This window comes from Oncorhynchus mykiss, chromosome 15 (genome assembly GCF_013265735.2).
Source record: "Oncorhynchus mykiss isolate Arlee chromosome 15, USDA_OmykA_1.1, whole genome shotgun sequence".
Classification (NCBI taxonomy): domain Eukaryota; kingdom Metazoa; phylum Chordata; class Actinopteri; order Salmoniformes; family Salmonidae; genus Oncorhynchus; species Oncorhynchus mykiss.
In genome coordinates, this window is record NC_048579.1 from 49,219,472 (window position 1) to 49,242,096 (window position 22,625).

The 22,625-nt window shown below is 42.7% G+C and overlaps 1 protein-coding gene across 1 annotated transcript in view; it reads left to right on the forward strand.

The window, feature by feature from the left end:
• Positions 1–21,579, forward strand: part of LOC110490220 (synapsin-3) — a 130,754-nt gene extending 109,175 nt beyond the window's left edge. The window contains exons 11-14 of the mRNA XM_021563489.2: positions 15,715–15,846; positions 17,665–17,695; positions 17,852–18,014; positions 19,223–21,579. Coding sequence (XP_021419164.2) covers positions 15,715–15,846; positions 17,665–17,695; positions 17,852–18,014; positions 19,223–19,346 — 450 coding nt within the window. The 3' untranslated portion in view covers positions 19,347–21,579. The remainder of the gene's footprint in view (positions 1–15,714; positions 15,847–17,664; positions 17,696–17,851; positions 18,015–19,222) is intronic.
• Positions 21,580–22,625: the final 1,046 nt, after the last annotated feature.

The following is a 22,625-nucleotide window of genomic DNA, read 5'->3' on the forward strand; positions in this document are numbered from 1 at the left end:
CCATATCATGATGCAGCAACCACCATGCTTGAAAATAAGGAGGCAGTTACCCAGTGATGTGTTGTGTTGGATTTGCCACAAACATAAGGCTTTGCATTTCCTGTAGGCCAAAAAGTGCATTCCTTTACCGTATTTTTCGGTAATATTACTTTAGTGCCTTGTTGCATACTTTTATTTGACCTGTATTTAACTAGGCAAGTCAGTTAAGAACAAATTCTTATTTTCAATGATGGCCTAGGAACAGTGGGTTAACTGCCTCGTTCAGGGGCAGAACGACAGATTTTTACCTTGTCGGCTCGGGGGATCCAATCTTTGCAGCCTTTCGGTTACTAATCCGACACTCTAACCACTAACCACTTCCTGCAGCTCAGTTCAGAAGGAGGACTGCATCTTTGATGTCTGTGTATGTCTTATTTGTTATTGGTACCAATCTACCAATCACTGCCGTTCTTTATGAGGCTTTCAATAAGCTCCCTGGTCTTTGTAGTTGAATCTGTGCTTGAAATTCAATACTTGACTGAGAGAATTTACAAATGTTGTATGTACAGTACGGAGGACAGAAGAAGGGGTAGTCATTAAAAAATATTTCACACAGTTTGAGTCCATATAACTTATTATGTGATTTGTTAATCCAAATTTCACTTCTGCACTAATTTAGGCTTGCCTAGACAAAGGGGGTGAAGACTTGTGCAATTACTATTTTAGTTATTTAATTTTTTACAACATTTACATTTAAATTTATTTCAATTCCACTTTGTAACACAACAAAATGTGAAAAAGTTCAAAGATTTAGCATACACTGCAGTTGAGGAACAGTGGGAAAGTAATTCTGCTTTGAAAGTTGATAAACTTGCAACCCCACTTTTGAGAAAATAGCCCTTGAATGTTTTGGTACTTCTACTGGAGAGCTCTTCTTTGTCTCCAGCCATTCAGCATCTTACACACCATCTTAAGCCTTAGCCCCACCCATCTTTTGAAGGATTCACATGTGAGGTCATGTGCTAAACAGAGTGAGCACGGTAGTGTACTAAACAACCAAAGATGTCAAGACTAAAGGCTGGTTTTTACTACGTCTATCGACATGTCTGTAGACAGTTGTCGCAGTGACATCATGAACATTCTACTGTTGTCCGACATCAAACTTGTCGTTGTCGTTATGAAAAAGTATAAACACAAAAACAACAGGCTGCATGACATCAGCAGCCTGGTGGTCCAAAATAGCATAACTGGTGTATTTTAACACCAATAAACCCATCTGTTTAAAAATGTATTTAGTAAATGTCAATCTAGTAAACCAGGCAACCAAAAGCAACTTTCTAAATAATGTTTTGGTTCGTTTCTAGCTTGTTAGTTAGCTAGCTAATGTTAAGTTAGCTGGCTAGCCTGTTAAAATAATGTCCATATCATATAGATGACAACGTCTTAACTTTAGCTCATTTGTATTCATTATTACAGGAAAATAAACTCACAACAAGATCATTATTTACAAGTTAATGGCAAGCTAATTACAGATAATAGCTTACGGTTGTGAGTGTGACAAAATAAAAGCAAGGCATTCTGCCAGAGAATTTTTGGACTTGGACACTGTCTCGTTGGCCTAACGTTATATCCCAAATTGACTTTGGTGCAGGTCATGTTGTTCTTCACATTACCTTTTCTGGTAAACACACACTATATCAAATAAAATCAAAGTTGCTCTGAGATACTAATAATATAACTGCACAGATCATACATGTAGTGTTAGCTAGTGAGCCAGCCAGCTAACGTTAGCTAGCTAGATAACAGTACACTATAACTTGCAATGAAAACAACTTTCTGACAAATTAGAAATGTATAATATCTGAAAATGTAGCTAGCTAGACTCTCTTACCCATATACATGGATGAACACGTCTCCCTCTCTGCCATGGTTGCCCTTAGATTGAAGATGTAATCCGGAGACAGGTATTCTATACAACAGCCTTCTGGGTGTTCTCTTTTCGACTCCCTCTGCATATTTGCAATCAAACGCCATCATTTTTTCCATTGCCTTAGCTATCATACACTACTTCCACCTTGCATTCCACTGATTTCAAAACTTGGTCCTCCAGAAAGTGGAGAGCAACACTTTTTCAGTTCTTGAGAACCACCCAATGAGAGTGGTAAATAAGTGCCTTTGTGCGACAGACATTATCACACACCATAACAACCTCTGGCTGGGTTTACTTTGGGCTGCTGGGCAGCACGGCATGGTGAGCACTTGTTGCTGTAGAACACATCTGTTTAAAAGGAGCAGATACACCGTTACACCGACCAGGCACTTCCTGTTGTTCCACTTAGCTCACATTGACTGCAGACAAGGCCTATAGCTACAACCACGCACAATACACAGAGATAACTGCATTGCCCAAACCTGACGTTATTGGACAAGCGAAGAAACGCAGGCACGCACGCATGCACACACACACACACACATACACGCAGGGTAAAAAGAAGCTTCGGCAGACCGAGATACGTGCATGGTCGTGACCTGACGTACTGTATTGGGACTGGTAAAAACATGACGTAGTGCAGCCGTCTCAGTGCTTAGGTAGCTCCATCTCTCACAACCGGCCCAGCGTCTCGTTTCCTCCAGACAAGCCTGGTTTATCTCCTCTCACAGGGCAGTTTATGGACCGAACGGTGGGAAGAAGAAGGGGTGGGGTAGGAGGAAGAGGAAAGAGCTGGTTGTGTGAGAGTGTGTGTGGATTGGACAATCGAGACAATTCAGAGGGGTGCATGTGTGCTTGCGCATGTGTGTGTGCTCGCGCGCACGTGTCTGTGTGCGTGTGTGCAAATGCATGCTTATGTGTGCTAGCTTGCACCTGTGTGTGTGTGTGTGTGTTTGCTGCACACCTGCACAGTTGATTTACAGTGCAACTGCCAGCTGTTGTGAGTAACTGTCCCTGGTGCAGCAGGCCAAGCGGAACCCATTTGTAAGCCACTGTTTTTGATGAATAGTTCTGTTCCCCGTGTTAATTTATTTCATAAAGCAGGTGTTACCTATACTTTTGATCTCATGGAAAACACAACCGAATTGATTTACCATGCCAATTTAACCTACTTTTCTTGGTTGCATTCCATAAATTATTAGACTTTTCCAGTTGCAGAGGGTGATTAGACATCATTTTGGTGCTAACCTGTCTGTGATGTGGTGTACTATAGGCTATTGTGTTATGTATCTACCACAGTATAACTTTGTCCAAAACACATTTTCTGGCATTCTTCAACGGTCCTTATTAAATATAAGCCATTAAACTCACTGTACCACTGAAAGGAGGAAATTAAGGACACGCATACAATGGACTCCTCTGTGCTTTTCCTCTAAACACATTACCATGTCCACGTACAGCAGTGGAAGTTAGGAACACTCATGAATGTTAGTTAAAATGAGATAAACACTTCGTAATGGGTTTATATTAAAACCGGTAAAACAACAGGAATGGTCTCGTACAGGAACCGAAACCAGTTTTGCTTTGAATGACCTTTACCCTTGAGAGATTACTGATGAGACCCCAAAATGTTTGAGCTTTTACTCATTCACATAAACAGTTTTCAAAATGCTTAAGAAGGGTATTTCCGATCTGCATCGTCATCTCAGATCACACACACGCATCTCTCCAATGTGGTTTGTTTATGTGCAGTCCCCTCATGGGCAGTTAAATGTAAAATGACCTCTCGGCCCGGTGCTCTGAGATGTCCATATTTAGCTTGCTCTTTAACATGCATCAACATTCTCTCTTAGCCTGATGTTTCTAGGGTGGAGGCCAGCCTCCCACCTACCCATCTGTCATCCTCTTTCTCTCTTCCCATTGTAGGAAGGGGCTTATAACCAATGTGTGTGTGACACACCAGTCTTAGAGGTCTGAGACAGACTGTGATCGCAGCAGTGACACGGTCACGTAACAAGGTTCTGTGACAAGGAGAGTTCTACACACACACACACACACACACTGTGGCGGCAGGTAACCTAGCGGTTAGAGCGTTTTGCCAGTAACTGGAAAGGTCATTAGTTTGAATTCCAGAGGCGACGAGGTGAAAAATCTGTCTGTGCCCTTGAGCAAGGCACTGAACCTTCATTTCTCCAGGGTTGCTGTTGTTAATGGCTGACCTTGGCCGTGACCCCACTCTCCGAGGGTGTCCCAGGGGGAGTTGGGATATGTAAAAAGCACATGTTTTTATAAGAAACCACCAAATTATACACACCCCTCGACTTGGTGGCATTTAATTAGTGTGAATGGTAACATAGCAATATTGCACGCTCCTGGCAGTGGGAACCTGTTTGTGTTCCAGACAGACATTACACATGGTGCCAGGTCGCAGTTGTAAATGAGAACTTGTTCTCAACTGGCCTACCTGGTTAAGTAAAGGTTAAATAAAAAAAAATGGTGACACTTCCCATTAATGAAAAGTAATGGGTGTTTACATTCGCTTCATATAGAATCCACTGGTACTGATCTCAACATGTGGGTCATTCCACTAATTCGGTGCCTTTTGAGTGTAACTTTTTTTGTTTTTTTTTTACATTTTGTCACAGAGCAAGAACAATTTCATGAAAACATGTTTTCAGATCTCGAGGTTAAATACATAAATGACTATATATAGTAAGTGCCTATTCAGTGCCAAATAAAGTCACAGGGTTGACGATTTCATCTTAAATCAGCCATAAATCCCCTTGTGACAGGGTGAATGGAAGCTTGTTGTGTGCAACAGGGAGTGGCAATTTAATGCAAGCTTCGCAAAGAAAAGTATATTGTTAAAACATTTCTAGTCTGTATCTATGTGTATTCCAGGAAGCCTGGTGAAGTTCCATGGCAGAAATAGAGCTAAAGAGGGGTCGGAACCCGGTGTCAATCAGTGATGCCTCGCAACACATCAAACCAATCAAATACCTTGCTTGGGCGGAGCTCCAGATTAGTTTCGTCGGAGCAACAGTTATGAGGACAAAAAAAATCAACAAAACAACATTTTAGAACGAAGAGCATTTCGCTGTTCTTTTAATATGAGCTAAAGCTGCAGCATTGGGGGAGAAATGGTCTACAGTGCTGGCCATATCAATATTTAGATGTGTTTTTAAAAATTTTCTGAAGTGTTATTTGGCTGTAAAGGCTAGCATGAGGGACAAGACGTAGCTAGCCACAATGAGGTTTGTATCAGGTTTCAAGACCCAAGTGCAGACTGTGTAGAAGTAACAATGTTTATTGTAACAACAGGGGGAGGCAAACGACAGGTCAAGGCAGGCAGGATTCGATAATCCAGAGAAGTGGGGCCAAGATACAGGATGGCAGGCAGGATCAGGGTCAGGGGCAGGCAGAGTGGTCAGGCAGGCGGGCTCAGAGTCAGGACAGGCAGGGGTCAAAACCAGGAGGGCGAGAAAAGAGAAACTGGAAAAGGCAGGAGCTGAGACACAAAACGCTAGTAGGTTTGAACAAACAAGACGAACTGGCACAGACAGACAGAAAACACAGGTATAAATACCCAGGGGATAAGTGGGGAAGATGGGTGACACGTGGAGGGGGGTGGAGACAAGCACAAGGACAGGTGAAACAGATCAGGGCGTGACAGTTTGTTTTGAGAAAAGTCAACTAACCTTGTAAGCTTCCTAGGTGTAACTAACTCGCTAGCTACTAGCTAGGTCTCTTTCTCTCACGATTATAAAGCCAACAAAATTTTACTAAAAAAAGAATATTATTGACCTAAAAGGTTGGCAGTGTTGGCCCAGTCGCTAGCTTCTCCAGGGTCAATAAAGCTGTAGGAACAACTGCAATAATTTTGCAAGCAATATTGCGAAAATGAATAAAATAAAATGAATAAAATAAAATGAACCTCATAAAATTTGACCTGTAATGCTCATCTCCTGTAACCTAATTGCCATCTTCTTATTTTCATACTGCACCTACTAAATTACAAGGGTTGGTTTTTTCACTTAACAATTGTACACGTCAGTACTTAAAAGGCATCTGGTATATGGTTTGCCTCATATACATTATCTACTGGTATCATTTTAAATTAAGAACATATCTCAACATGTAAACAATGTGTGAGTTTAGCTATTCTCTGCTTCAAATGACACATGCCCATAAGGCCAGTAATGTCATCAGACTGTAGGCATATGGCTGCGTTGGAGATGCATGACATATGATAAGCTGCGAAACGGATTCACATGGCTGATATACTGAGAGAGAGAGTGACAATCAAATATAACAGATCTTACAACTAGACACAAAGAAAATGTTCATTTGAGAACACAACACAGACACACAGATACATTAGAGACAGAACCCCTTCCCCTCTTTATTGCCGCATTGGGATATGTGATTAATCAACATTAACACTACTTCATTTCAAATTATATTTGAACAATTAAAACAATTAAAATACCACAAGGTGGCAGGTAGGCTAGCGGCTAAGATCGTTGTGGCAGTAACCAAAAGGTTGCTTGTTCGAATTCCTAAACCAACTAGGTAAAAAAAATCTGTCGGTGCAATTGAGCAAGGCACTTAACCCTAATTGCTCTTGTAATTCACTCTGTATAAGAGCCTCTGCTAAATGACTAAAATGAAAAGAATCAACACAATTCAAAATGTACAAATAAGCTAACGTGTATGTAAAGAGTAAGATGGCGCCGGAAAAGTAGGCAGACGTTTTACGGCCCTCCAACCGGTTGTGTTTTTTGTTTTTTATTTGCGTTCTTTGTAACTTACTCTTTTACTTATTTTGTACATAATGTTGCCGCTACCGTCTCTTGTGACCTAAAATAACTTCTGGACATCAGGACTGCGATTACTCACCACGGACTGGCAGAATTAACGAGTCTGACAAGGCCGACGCAAACAATATACTGCTTTCTCGGGAACAGACCCAGATCCCCGTGATTTGCATGAAGAGGAGGTGAAGAAAAAGGGTCCGGAGGGCGGGCCGCCTTCTAAGAATTCGTAGGCGATCTAATAAACCCCCACTTCCTTCCATTCTGCTAGCAAACGTGCAATATTTGGACAATAAAATAGATGACCTACGTGGAAGATTAAACTACCAACAAGACATTCAAAACTGTAATATCCTATGCTCCATGGAGTCATGGCTGAACGACGACACTATCAACATAAAGCTGGCTGGTAATACGCTGCACCGGCAGGATAGAACAGTGGGGTAGGGTTAGACAAGGGGCGGCGGACTATGTATTTTTGTGAAAAACAGCTGGTGCACGATATCTAAGGAAGTCTTGAGCTATTGCTCGCCTGAGGTAGAGTATCTCATGATAAGCTGTAGACCACCCTATCTACCTAGTGAGTTTTCATATGTATTTTTTGTAGCTGTTAACATACCACCACAGTCAGAGGCTGGCACTAAGACAGCATTGAAAGAGCTGTATTACGCCATAAGAAAACAAGGAAACGCTCTCCCAGAGGCGTAGCTCCTAGTGACCGGGGACTTTAATGCAGGGAAACTTTAATCCGTTTTACCAAATTTCTTTCAGCATGTTAAATGTGCAACCAGAGGAAAAAAAACTCTGCACCACCTTTACTCAACACACAGAAATGCGTACAAAGCTCTCGCTCGCCCTGCATTTGGCAAATCTGACCATAATTCTATCCTCCTGATCCCTATTTACAAGCAAAAATGAAAGCAGGAAGTACCAGTGACTATGATGAAGCAGATGCTAAGCTACAGAACTGTTTTGCTAGCACAGACTGGAATATGTTCCCGGGATTCCTCCGATGGCATTGACACCACATCAGTCACTGGCTTCATCAATAAGTGCATCAATCACGTCGTCCCCACAGTGACTGTATGTACATACCCCAACCAAAAGCCATGGATTACAAGCAACATCTGCACTGAGCTAAAAGCTAGAGCTGCCGCTTTCAAGGAGCGGGACTCTAACCCGGAAGCTTATAAGAAATCCCGCTATGTCCTCAGACGAACCATCAAACAGGCAAAGCGTCCATACAAGACCAAGACCGAATCGTACTACACCGGCTCTGACGCTCATCGGATGTGGCAGGGCTTGCAAACCATTACAGACTACAAAGGGAAGCACAGCCGAGAGCTGCCCAATGACATGAGCCTACAGGATAAGCTAAACTACTCGCTTCGAGGCAAATAACACTGAAATATGCATGAGAGCACCAGCTGTTCTGGAAGACTGTGTGATCACGCTCTCCGAAGCCAATGTGAGTAAGACCTTTAAATAGGTCAACATTCGCAAGGCCGCAGGGCCAGACGGATTGCCAGTATGTGTCACTGTGAGCATGCGCTGACCAACTGGCAAGTGTCTTCACTGACATTTTCAACCTGTCCCTGTCTGAGTCTGTAATACCAACATGTTTTAAGCAGACCACCATAGTGCTTGTGCCCAAGAACACTAAGGTAACCTGCCTAAATGACTACCGACCCGTAGCACTCACGTCTGTAGCCATGAAGTGCTCTGAAAGGCTGGTCATGGCTCACATCAACACCATTATCCCAGAAACCCTAGACACACTACAATATGCATACCGTTCCAAAAGATCCACAGATGATGCAATCTCTATTGCACTCAACACTGCCCTTTTCCCTCCTGGACAAAAGGAACACCTATGTGAGAATGCTATTAATTGACTACAGCTCAGCGTTCAACACCATAGTGCCCTCAAAGCTCATCATTAAGCTGAGGACACTGGGACTATACACCTCCCTCTGCAACTGGATCCTGGAATTTCTGACAGGTGGTAAGGTTAGGAAGTCCTGGACTTCCACCCCCAGGTGGTAAGGTTAGGTAACAACACATCTGCCTCGCTGATCCTCAACACAGGGGCCCCTCAGGGGTGCGTGCTTAGTCTCATCCTGTACTCCATGTTCACTCATGACTGCACGGCCAGGCACGACTCCAAAACCATCATTATGTTTGCTGATGACAACAGTGATCACCGACAACGATGAGACAGCCTATAAGAAGGAGGTCAGTGACCTGGCCGTGTGGTGCCAGGACAACAACCTCTCCCTCAACGTGATCAAGACAAAGATGATTGTGGACTACAGGAAAAAGAGGGCCGAACACACCCCCATTGTCATCGGCGGGGCTGCAGTGCAGCAGGTTGACAGCTTCAAGTTCCTTGGTGTCCACATCACCAACAAACTAACATGGTCCAAGGACACCAAGACAGTCGTGAAAAGAGAACGACAAAACCTATTCCCCCCCAGAAGACTGCAAAGATTTAGCATGGGTCCTCAGATCCTCAAAAGGTTCTACAGCTGCACCATCAAGAGCATCCTGACTGGCTGCATCACTGCCTGGTATGGCAACTGCTCAGCCTCCAACCGCAAGGCACTACAGAGGGTAGTGAGAACGGCCTAGTACATCAGTGGGGCCAAGCTTCCTGCCATCCAGGACCTCTATACTAGGCAGTGTCAGAGGAAGGCCATACAAATTGTCAAAGACTCCAGCCACCCTAGTCATAGACTGTTCTCTCTGCTACCACACGGCAAGCGGCAGCAAGTCTAGGTCCAAGAGGCTTCTAAACAGCTTCTACCCCCAAGCCATAAGACTCCCGAACACATAATCAAATGGCTACCCAGACTATTTGACTGAAACACCCAGTAGACCTAGAGCAGGGTTGGCCTAATCCAATTGTAATAGGTTTATACACTGTGTTATGTTTAACTGTATTTTTTGTGTAAATTTTTTAACATACAATGCCTTTTTGTTACAGCCTTATTCTAATATATATTAAATCGTTTTTTCCCTCATCAATCTACACACAATTCCCCATAATGACAAAGCAAAAATAATACAACATTGTTTGTTTTTTGAAAATGTATTAAAAATAAAAATTGAAATATCACATAAGTATTCAGACCCTATACTCAGTACTTTGTTCAACCTTGGTTTCATCAGACCAGAGAATCTTGTTTCGCATGGTCTGAAAGTCCTTTAGGTGCCTTTTGGCAAACTCCAAGCCTCCACCTGGCCACTATACCATAAAGGCCTGATTGGTGGAGTGTTGCAAAGATGGTTGTCCTTCTGGAAGGTTCTCCCATCTCCAAAGAGGAACTCTGGAACTCTGTCAGAGTTATCATCAGTTTGGGTTCTTGGTCACCTCCCTGACCAAGGCCATTCTCCCCCGATTGCTCAGTTTGGCCGGGTGGCCAGCTCTAGGAAGAGTCTTGGTGTTTCCAAACTTCTTTCATTTAAGATTGATGGAGGACACTGTGTTCTTGGGAACCTTCAATGCTGCAGAAATGTTTTTTTGTACCCTTCCCCAGATCTGGGCCTCAACACAATCCTGTCTCGTGGCTCTACGAACAATTCCTTTGACCTCATGGCTTGGTTTTTGCTCTGACATACACTGTCAACTGTGGGACCTTATATAGACAGGTGTGTGCCTTTCCAAATCATATCCAATCAATTGAATATACCACAGGGTGACCAATCAAGTTGTAGAAACATCTCAAGGATGATCAATGGAAACAGGATGCACCTGAGCTCAATTGCAAGTCTCATAGCAAAGTGTCTAAATGCTTATGTAAAAAAGGTATCTGTGTTTTATTTTTAATACATTTGCAAAAAAATCTAAAATCCTGTTTTCACTTAGTCATTATGGGTTAATGTGTGTATATTATGAGGAAAATGTATTTAATCTATTTTAGAATAAGGCTGTAACTTAACAAAATGTGGGAAAAGTCAAGGGGTCTGAATACTTTCCGAAGGCACTGTAGGTAGGTCTACACATATAACGCATGGCATATAGGATATAACCTTAATCTCTTGGGAAATTCATTGGGACCTCTTCCTTTATCTGCAAACAGGCTTTTCAGCTTAAAAACAATGCTGGCAGTACTGTTGTTTTTTGTTCCGGAATCACTTGTAAATAAACACCTTTGCACAGATGAACTTTTGCGGCTCCGCCATCTTTTTATTTTGATAGAGGTTAGGTTATCCAGTTTAGCCTTCTGGTCTACTCTACGTGACATATGGTGGCAGTGGTGGGATGTCAAACTTCACCAGCAGCGCTTCCTTCAAGCCCTTGTAGACATTGGCCAGCCCCTCATCCATTGCTGTGTAAGCCTCTAAGGCCTTGCACGTGAGCAATGGGACAAGCCTGCAGGCCCACTCTACCTCAGGTCTTAGCCATGCGCTCAAACCTCAGCAGGTAGTTTTCAATGTCCTCCCCCTGCTGGTATGAGGGCATCTTTGGCTCCTTCCTCAGGAATGCTGGAAGCTGGACGTTAACACTGCTGGACTGGTCTCCTGGTGCTGGCCTCATTACTGCTTGGGGTGCCTGCTGTGGAGTTGAAGTCCCTGCTGCATCGAGCCTTTGTCGTCCTGGTGTTGGAAGACCCAATCTTGGGCTCTCACTGACGAGTTCCTCCTGGTGGGGAGCTGTGAGGATAGATTGGCGTAGGCCACGTAACTCCTGCTTGAGGTCTTCGTCCCTCCTCTCAAGGCAGGTGAAAAGTTGCTGAAAAAGGGTTACCATGGTTGGGTGTGGTTCTGGTCCCCCAACTGCTCCTTCAGTCAGCAGCTCACCCAGTTCTGGTTGTCTTTGGCCCCTCGGTCGGGCTCCTAGTTTCTCATACTTGACCTCTTCTTCTCCAGACGATTCCATGGTATTCCACCCCGGTTCAACTTCAGGTACCTTTTCTGACAGTTGCTGCTGTCAATCCTGTACGCATTCCTTTACCTCTCTTGTTGGAATTCACTGATTTGCGGTACGCCATCCCACCACTGCCACCATATGTCACGTAGAGTAGACCAGAAGGCTAAACTGGATAACCTAACCTCTATCAAAATAAAAAGATGGCGGAGCCGCAAAAGTTCTTCTGTGCAAAGGTGTTTATTTACAAGTGATTCCGGAACAAAAAACAACAGTACTGCCATCAACGTCTACCTTATGGGACAGCTTAAAAACAATGCTGCCCCATCCACAGCTCAATCCAAAAAATGCCCTCCTTAGAGACTGGAGAGAGGCTCCTTTTGTAGGGCTAGCCCCTCCCCTCAGAACAATTAACCCTAATTAATTAATCAATTAACAATACAAACCTACATTTTCCATGAACTAAACATACTAAAGGATATACATTGCAACACGGTTTTAAACAATATCACAACATAACATTTACAACATTACATCACTACTGACAATATCTTTCAATATGCCCATATGCATTAATGAGCCATTTGGGACAGGCACTATAAAGCCAACCAAATTCCCTTAGCTCGGGTCCTTTTCCAGCATACCCGGAAGCTACAGAGATGGAGAGAGAGGAACAGAACAAACAAACAATGCGCTCATCCACAACATTGATAAGTATAAGTATAATAATTATTGTATCTCTCAATGAATGAACATTGACAAGTGTGAAATGCCTGCACCAAGACAGAAGTTAATTTGTGTGTCGACCCACATTGTTAACTTATGGTATAATGGCGCAGGGAGGAGTGATGAATATGTGTGTGCGTTAAAGAACCAAATGCTACCCGCGGCCAGTGACGGACTTCTACGTCACACTTTCATTGCTTTCCATATCTAAGGACAGAAAAAAATCACAAAGAAACAGGCGTCATTATACTCAAATTTGACAGCACGAAATATGATGTTGCTATTATTTGTTGAGGGCTCTGCTCTCTACAATCATACCTCACAAACTGGAACCACTACATCTCCCTCAATGGCCACACTTCAGACTCAGCTGCAGTTATAGAGGGTGTCCCCCAGGGCTCTGTGCTGGGTCCCTTACTCTTCCTCATCTACATCCTCCCCCCTTGGTCAGATCCTCTGTCACTTCAACCTTGACTTCCAATGCTATGCCGATGACACCCAGATCTACCTCAGCACCAAATCCCTCCTCAAACCACCTCTGACCCGCATTGAATCCTGCCTCTCTGCAATAAAAACAACCCTGCCTTAAACTCAACAGTGATAAAACAGAACTCCTCCTCCACCCTCACCAAAGTTGGCAACCTCACCCTCACCATTGACGACACCACTGTCTCTCCCTCCCTCCATGCACGAAACCTTGGTGCCATCCTGGACTCCAACCTCTCATTTGACCACCACATAAGACAGACTGTCAAAACATCATTCTTTCACCTCCGCAACATTGCCAAAGTCAGATCTTCCTTCTCCCGTCCTGCCGCTGAAACTCCCAAACGTGCATTCATCTCCTCCCGTCTTGACGACTGCATCTCACAACTCTCCAGCATCAACTCAAGCTCCCTCCATAAGGTTCAAAACTCTCCTCACCCACACCAAGTCCTGGCAGCACATCAGTGACAGGGCCTTCTCCAGGGTTGCTCTTAGGCTCTGGAACTCCCTCTCTCCAGCCATCCATGACTCAGAGTCCATTACTATCTTTCAGTCTCTCCTAAAGCCCCACCTCTTTGACAAGGCCTACCCTTAAGGCTTGCCCCTCCACACACCCGTACAAGCAACGAAATATACTACCAAGACACTCCTCTCGTGACCATACTGAGCAGCACCTAACCCATACCCTCCCCCTTACCCTACACCGGGTTCATATCCAAATCCCAACCGTCCTATACACTGATTCATTACACTCTTTCCCTTCTTTGAGCCCACCCCTCTCTTTATTCATGTCTTGTTTCGCTAAAAAAGTATGCATATGTATTATTATCATCAAGCCGTATTCAACTGAAATCGTTGGCACGAATAGTTCAACAACATCTGTGTGAGAATTTTTGGCACACATACTTAGGCATGCACTGGGCACTTGCCATTTAACATAAATAAAAAAAACAAACATTACACACCATCATAGAAATCATTTAGCTAAAGTAAACAAACAACAGTAGCCTCTTTTGGAGTTTCTGTACTGCCCATCCCGAGTACAGACTGCACCATTTCCAACCCTTAATCTTTCCATCCCAGAATTCAGTGTACAGGCCAGCAGCAGAGAACACTGTGCAGCCCAATGAAAGAGGGGGAAAACAACACCTCTCCTCTATGTTCTAATACTAAAGGGCAACTAACTGCAGCCTTGTCATCTGCTAGATGAGTCTATATCCCAATAAATCACCAGGGTGTAACCGGTACTCTGGCTGCCACTGCACCACGTTTGAAGTGGCTCCTGGCTTGCAGTGTGTCCCGGCTGCAGCTGCCAGTCCTCCAGGGCTCAGTCAGTCCCAGCCCCTTATGGTTATGGCCAGTGGTGGAAAAAGTACCCAATTGTCATACTTGAGTAAAAGTAAAAGATATCTTAGTAGAAAATGACTCATGTAAAACTGAAAGTCATCCAGTAAAATACTACTTGAGTAAAAGTCCAGAAGTATTTGGTTTTAAATATACTCAATTATCAAAGTAAATATTATTGCTAAATATACTTAAGTATCAAAAGTAAAAGGACAAGTATAAATAATTTCAAATTCCTTATATTAAACAAACCAGACCTCATCATTTTCTTGTTTTTTTTGTTTACAGATAACCAGGGGTAAGCTCCAACACTTAGACATAAGTGCTTTTGGGTGTCAGGGAAAATGTGTGGAGTAAAATGTACATAATTTTCTTTAGGAATGTAGTGAAGTAAAAGTACAAATTAAAAAAATTATAAAGTACAGATACCCCAAAAAACGACTTAAGTAGTACTTTCAAGTATTTTTACTTAAGTACTTTACACCACTAGTTATGACTAAGGGGCCACACTGCCAGGCACATCACCTGCCCAGTTCTCTTCCTTCTACCCATCTCCCAGCTCTCCCAGCTGCACACACGCACACACATACATACAGACACTCGTAGACACACACGCACGCACGCACGCACGCACGCACACACACACACACACACACACACACACACACACACACACACACACACACACACACACACACACACACACACACACACACACACACACACACACACACACACACACACACACACACACACATACAGACACTCGCCTGTGTATACTGTGTACATGGGGCACATGGATAAAAGGAGTTCTGTCTGTTTACAGTTTGCTCTGGCCACAATGCGTGCAGTGGCCTGATACCACTCTGGGGACATGACACATGCATTCTGCTGGCAGTGTTCCCTCTGTTTTCTCCCTCAGCCTGTGAAACAGGCTTTCCTCTGTTTGTTTTGGTTCTCATTTGGCGTGGCATTCTCATGCAGAGGAAAGCATGGCTGGTGGATTGGTGGAGAGCCACATGCTTTGCGGAGATGGTTTCAAACAAAGCACATGTGTTGTGAGTTGAAATGCTACGGTGGGGAAAGTTTATGTTGAGTCAATTATCTATGTGGCCATGCAATGTCCTGACATCCAGTGTCCACCCATAAGTTACGACATAAGTACTAAATGTACTGAAATAATGACCGTAATATTTTGATGTATTTGAAGTAATAATATGTCACATCAATAAATCACATCTCTCATGTTTATACCTATAGTACTATAGTATAGTATAGTGTAGTATACACTATAGTATACACATATACACATATCAGTAGTCACTGTGCTCTAACATCAAAACTGCAGTGAATTTCACCCCCTCACCATCATCTTCATCAGGCATAGCTGCTCAAATAAGATGTTCCAATACTGCTCTCTAGTGGCAAGAATGAAGTCAATCACGTTGAATGGATTTACAGTGAATTTCTCATTTACTTGCATTGACTTAGTCTAGAATCCCTGCCAATACTGTCCGTGTAGTTGTTCTTCACTCTGATTGGTGTACCTCTCCTGTGTCATCTAGGTGATGGACAGTTCCATGCCTCTGATTGGTGAGCACGTGGAGGAGGACAGGCAGCTGATCACTGATCTAGTGATCAATAAGATGTGCAGCGTGCTGCTCGGGATCAACACACCACAGCCCATCGCTGTGAAGGTAAATCTCTTTCACCTCCTCTCCAGAGTGTAACACTATTATGGATTTGCATTTGAATTTATCATCTACAGTGCCTTGCGAAAGTATTCGGTCCCCTTGAACTTTGCGACCTTTTGCCACATTTCAGGCTTCAAACATAAAGATATAAAACTGTTTTTTTGTGAAGAATCAACAACAAGTGGGACACAATCATGAAGTGGAACGACATTTATTGGATATTTCAAACTTTTTTAACAAATCAAAAACTGAAAAATTGGGCGTGCAAAATTATTCAGCCCCTTTACTTTCAGTGCAGCAAACTCTCTCCAGAAGTTCAGTGAGGATCTCTGAATGATCCAATGTTGACCTAAATGACTAATGATGATAAATACAATCCACCTGTGTGTAATCAAGTCTCCGTATAAATGCACCTGCACTGTGACAGTCTCAGAGGTCCGTTAAAAGCGCAGAGAGCATCATGAAGAACAAGGAACACACCAGGCAGGTCCGAGATACTGTTGTGAAGAAGTTTAAAGCCGGATTTGGATACAAAAAGATTTCCCAAGCTTTAAACATCCCAAGGAGCACTGTGCAAGCGATAATATTGAAAATGGAAGGAGTATCAGACCACTGCAAATCTACCAAGACCTGGCCGTCCCTCTAAACTTTCAGCTCATACAAGGAGAAGACTGATCAGAGATGCAGCCAAGAGGCCCATGATCACTCTGGATGAACTGCAGAGATCTACAGCTGAGGTGGGAGACTCTGTCCATAGGACAACAATCAGTTGTATATTGCACAAATCTGGCCTTTATGGAAGAGTGGCAAGAAGAAAGCCATTTCTTAAAGATATCCATAAAAAGTGTTGTTTAAAGTTTGCCACAAGCCACCTGGGAGACACACCAAACATGTGGAAGAAGGTGCTCTGGTCAGATGAAACCAAAATTGAACTTTTTGGCAACAATGCAAAACGTTATGTTTGGCGTAAAAGCAACACAGCTCATCACCCTGAACACACCATCCCCACTGTCAAACATGGTGGTGGCAGCATCATGGTTTGGGCCTGCTTTTCTTCAGCAGGGACAGGGAAGATGGTTAAAATTGATGGGAAGATGGATGGAGCCAAATACAGGACCATTCTGGAAGAAAACCTGATGGAGTCTGCAAAAGACCTGAGACTGGGACGGAGATTTGTCTTCCAACAAGACAATGATCCAAAACATAAAGCAAAATCTACAATGGAATGGTTCAAAAATAAACATATCCAGGTGTTAGAATGGCCAAGTCAAAGTCCACACCTGAATCCAATCGAGAATCTGTGGAAAGAACTGAAAACTGCTGTTCACAAATGCTCTCTATCCAACCTCACTGAGCTCGAGCTGTTTTGCAAGGAGGAATGGGAAAAAATGTCAGTCTCTCGATGTGCAAAACTGATAGAGACATACCCCAAGCGACTTACAGCTGTAATCGCAGCAAAAGGTGGCGCTACAAAGTATTAACTTAAGGGGGCTGAATCATTTTGCACGCCCAATTTTTCAGTTTTTGATTTGTTAAAAAAGTTTGAAATATCCAATAAATGTCGTTCCACTTCATGATTGTGTCCCACGTGTTGTTGATTCTTCACAAAAAAATACAGTTTTATATCTTTATGTTTGAAGCCTGAAATGTGGCAAAAGGTCGCAAAGTTCAAGGGGGCCGAATACTTTCGCAAGGCACTGTAGATTTGATCTCAGAAGTAATGAAGAATTGCTTCAAATAAGCCCTTCTGTAGAGAGTATATCAAACCAACCATGCATCATGCACTATTACTGTCCATTTTCAATGCTTTTCATTTCACAGCCACAGACGACCCAGCCAAGAAGGGCCCAAGGTAAAGAGACCTCCATCGACATCTTATCACCAGTTTGATTGCTACAACATTTGATTGTTGTTGTGGTGAATATGAACATTATGATAGTGTTGAGAAATACACATAGTAGTGCCTTGAGTCTCTAAGACGAAACACAAATGTGTGTTTGCTCTGTAGGTGGGCATCACTCTGGATCTAGTTCTCCCTCCCAGTCAGCCCAGGGTTCTCCTCAGCGAGCCCGCTCAGCTAACACCTCTCCCAGCCAGGCCTTCCAGCCCGGACCCATCCCACCTCCCGTTGCCACCGGCCCCTGCTCCCAGAAACAACCTCCTCAACTGAAGTAAGTCAACGCATCAAATGCCTTAAATCTCATCTCTATGGTCATAGCTGATGTTAACATGGGTGTGTAATACGAATATTAACTTAACAGAATAATATAATTAAGCAATAAGGCATGGGGGGGTGTGGTATATGGCCAATATAACACGGCTGAGGGCTGTTCTTAAGCACGACTCAACTCTGAGTGCCTGGATACAGCCCTTTGCCATCATGGTATGTTGGCCATATACCACAAATCCCCAAGGTGCCTTATTGCTTTTATAAACTGGTTACCAACGTAATTAGAACAGTAAAACAAAAAAAATTGGTCATACCCGTGGTATACGATGTGATGTACCACGGCTTTCAGCCAATCAGCATTCAGGGCTCAAACCACCCAGTTTAGAATTTCATATGTTGGCCATACACCACACCTCCTCGGGGCTTATTGCTTAATTAGAATAGTAAAGAACTCTACTGTGCTAAGTACAAGATCTCTAGTAAAAGTTCTGTGAAAACCTTAAACTGTCGTCTTTTCATTAAAATATTTACTTTCTGGGTAAAACTAGGAATATATCTACTTGGAGCAGATCTGTGCAGATGCCACAAATGGCTGCTAGATGGAGACTTTGTATAGATATTTTACCGCTCCTGTAGCTCGACACTTCCTGTTTACAGAAATACTCTACTATAGTCTCTGACATGCCCACATTTGTTCCTGTTTTAACGGCTGTTAATAAATGGCCTCCATTTACAGGATGCTCAGCTCCAGCCACCCCTTCAGATAATATGTGATAAAAGTGAGTTTTGATTCCCTCGTGTACATGGCAAAGGGGTTGTCTGTAGGGAAATTTACAACTAGATTTCTCCACAACCATTGCCCAGTTTACCTCCTGGCTCGGATACACAACTAAAGTTTGACTGTATTTCTGTCCAAGCTGACAGTCGTTGGCTTTGCTATAATACACATGAACACGTCTCTTCTAAGATTAAGCTCCTTTGTCCAAATCTAGTTGGCCTAAGAGAGGAAAGTGCACTAGTTTATTCCCTGTTGTGTGTGCTGTTGGCCAGCCTCTGTTGATCAAGCTGCAGTAGCAAAGTTGGCCGAATATGATCCCCTCGCCCCTCTTCACACACGAATGCACGCAAACATACACGCACATACATCCACCATCTCCATGTTGCATGCCCCTCAAGTCTCAGCCTCATTCTCACTTTCGCGCCTTGCAGCAAATCCCAGTCGCTCACCAACACCTTCACTGAGACCCTGAAAGGGAACGCCACGGACGACGAGGCCAAGGCAGAGACCATCCGCAGCCTGCGGCAGTCCTTCGCCAGCCTCTTCTCCGACTAACTTCAACAGACTCCTCATATCCATCCGCCTACTATCAGCCATTAGCCATCGGCCTCCAGAAGAGCTCCAAGCTACCAATCTGTTACAGAGCGCGCTCAGTCAACCCACAGAGCAGAAGCTTCCTGTCCACCACTTCCTACTTTCTGTTCTTATCCATAAATGGCAGGTAGAGAGCATCCACCTTTCAGAATCATCCGTCAAATAAAAAAAATACTAAATTGGGCTGTAGTTCATCTTGTACTGCTTGGTTGGTGTAGTTCAGATGTCAGTTTGCATTCTGTTTGTCATTTCATCAAATGTTCATCATCTGATTCATTCTTTTGTTTTGGTCATAATGTGTTTATCAACTTCAAGGATGTTGATATACTTTGGAAGATAAAGGATATATTGCAGTATTTAGAAATGACCCATAATAGTGTATGAGCTCGGTTCACCAGCAATGCTTAGCATCTTGCCAGTCTCATTTCACAGAAATACTATTGCCATATTGATTGGCTGATTTAGTTACTATATAATGATTTGTGATTTTGCTTTGGCATTTGATTACCAAAGTGATTTTTGATTCAAATCCCTTGTATTAGGTCCAAATAGTTTAGGCTATATACTGTACCTGTCAATTTGCAATTTTACAAGGCGGAAATATTATCTTAAGTCTTCCATCACAGACAATTCTTCCCTAAGCTCTAAGTTTTCTGAACTATCCAATGTAAATAGCGCTATGAACAATTTTTTAAAATTTGGGGCATTTGATTAACCCCCCCCCCCCCCATCACATTATAATAGAGAAGGACAGACTAATCACATGACTGGCTAGTTTATCCTTTTGACTTTAAGTGCAAACATTTTAAGTCTCTGCGCCCACATAGATTTTCTGTTTAAGGTATCATTTTTGACTGGTATGAAAAATGACAATTCTATTTCATGGATGGAATATTGTCCCCATACTTTATTTGTAGTAATTGCACTTCAAGTCGCACTATCAGCAATATGGGTGAAATGAATCTTGCTCTCCAACTTAATTTAAATACATGTAACAATTATTAAGATTGTCTTTTCACTTTCAAACTGTATTTATTGTCCTGAACATATATGCCAATCATAGTAAGGTATTATTATCAAAATGGACCAAATGATGTGTTTGTATTTGAACACCTGTGTGTTTGAATTATTTTGTCTCTGTTACATGTGAAATGCTTCTACAATTGAAAAGCCATAACAAAACTATGATTCACTGAAAATCTGGATGTTGAAAAAAATCTAAATGTTTACTCGTTATCACTGTGAGTGTTAGTTATGCGTCTAAGAATTCAATCATTTTGCTTCTACTGGTGATGACTTATAGTGTACATGGTATAATGCTGTAAACTTGTGAATGCCACACCTCCATATTTGGGTGCCACACATCCATTGTGATTTATTTACTCATTTGCTAATTGACCATTTCAGTAAGCAAATAATGTTAATTAACTACTGAAGAAATTCAGAATTGAGTGGTGATGAGGTCACCTAGTAACTACCTCAATTCCAGCAAGCTGTGATGCTAGTAGTAGTTACCACTAATACTCTGAAGTGAGTGAAATTAAGACAAAAGAAGGGAATGGCTTTTCATTTGACCTAATCTGTATGTCTGCATGTAATCCTACAATTTGAATCCTAACATTCATACAGTAAAGTTGATGTACTGTGCTGTCTCTCAAGTAGTTATTCTCTGTTAGTAAAAAGGCAATACACCCATAGATGAGTCTGCTATCTACAGTCAATAACTAAATGAATATGACATGGGTTTTCACATCACGATTTACATGTCATTGCAATGAAGAATTGAACGGCAATAGCCATTATATTTAACGGCAATAGCCAGGTGTTTATTAAAGTGGGCCCAATGCCATTCAACAGATGCTCAGAGGTCATCGACCCCACCGTTGAATAGCCGTCCTCCTCTCTTATTTCCTATCCAACAGAACTTACCGTCACATGTCCTCTTATGGTGAGCATCTGCTGGAAGGCATTGTGTGCCCCCCCCTGTGTGTTATTGAAATAAGTGTGGCATGAAAACTGACCCCCGGTGTGCCTCTGGTGGAACAACGTCATGTAAATAATTGCTGTTGTCTGGCTGCTTACAATGTATGAAGTGTGTGATGCATAATGTGTGTTTGTGTTATTAATGCAAGTCATTGTAACATTGTTTTGTTTATTTGTTCAGTTTTTATTAAAAGTGACATATTTTATTACACTTACGGTGGTAAGTCTTTTATTTTTCGTGTTGACAAAGCAGCGTACAGTGCTGGGTAGCGATGATTATAAACCCCTGTTATACAACCGTGTAATATCCCATTCTCCATCTCAGGTAGTGTAGAATGCATAGCATCGTGTCCCCATTGTCTTTGTCATAAGAAATACCCTGACACGTGATCTTTAGGATGTGAAACTCATAGAACACAGAGGATTTACAAGGTGAGTGCCCACCAACCAATTTATGACAACATTGGAATTATTGCCACTTTCCGTTGTCTCCGACTGTCTGTCACTTTCTATTTAAAGCATACAACTTTATTAACTACCACCAACCCTCTTTCTGTTACTGAAGTCCCATTTGAAGCAGTTTCATAGATTTCAGTGCGGGTGTCTGATCACAGACAAGTCTTCTCCATTTAAGGCTGTTACTGTGAGTCCTCTGACTTCCCTAAGAAGCACAGAACTGATTTACTGATAATCCCAAAATTCCTTCGACTCAGATTAGATGTTTACTTGAGTTGGCGTGAGGTTTGTGTCTAGGAGTAGGGCAGGGGTAGGAAACTCTCCGGCCTCCGGCACTCCAGGATACATTTTAAAAAATGTAGTAAATAAAAAAAATGTTGTGCCTGTGGCACTACACCACACTTAGCTACTTAATTGATCAGGGCTCGGTTTCACAAAAGCATTTTGAGGCTATATCCATTTCAGAACCATAGGATCCTATGGTTCTAACAATGAACTTAGCCTTAAGCTGCTTTTATAAAAACAGGGCCCAGTTCAGTGGTTTGCCTAAATTAAAACCCATCGGGTCTTCAAAGTTGGTTAAATGCATTTAAAAAATGTAGGGCCTGCGGCACTACGGCATCCCTGGCGTAGGGGTTTGGCAACAGCCCGGGCCCATTCCAGAACAAATCGTTTTCTGGATTCCTTACCTTCCTATGATCTGGATGGTTCAGAGGTGAGTAAGTGAGTGATAAGGTTAATGTCCCTCAGGCGAGTGTTCTGTGACGGATCTAAAGCTCTTGATCCACAGGTTAGTTTAGA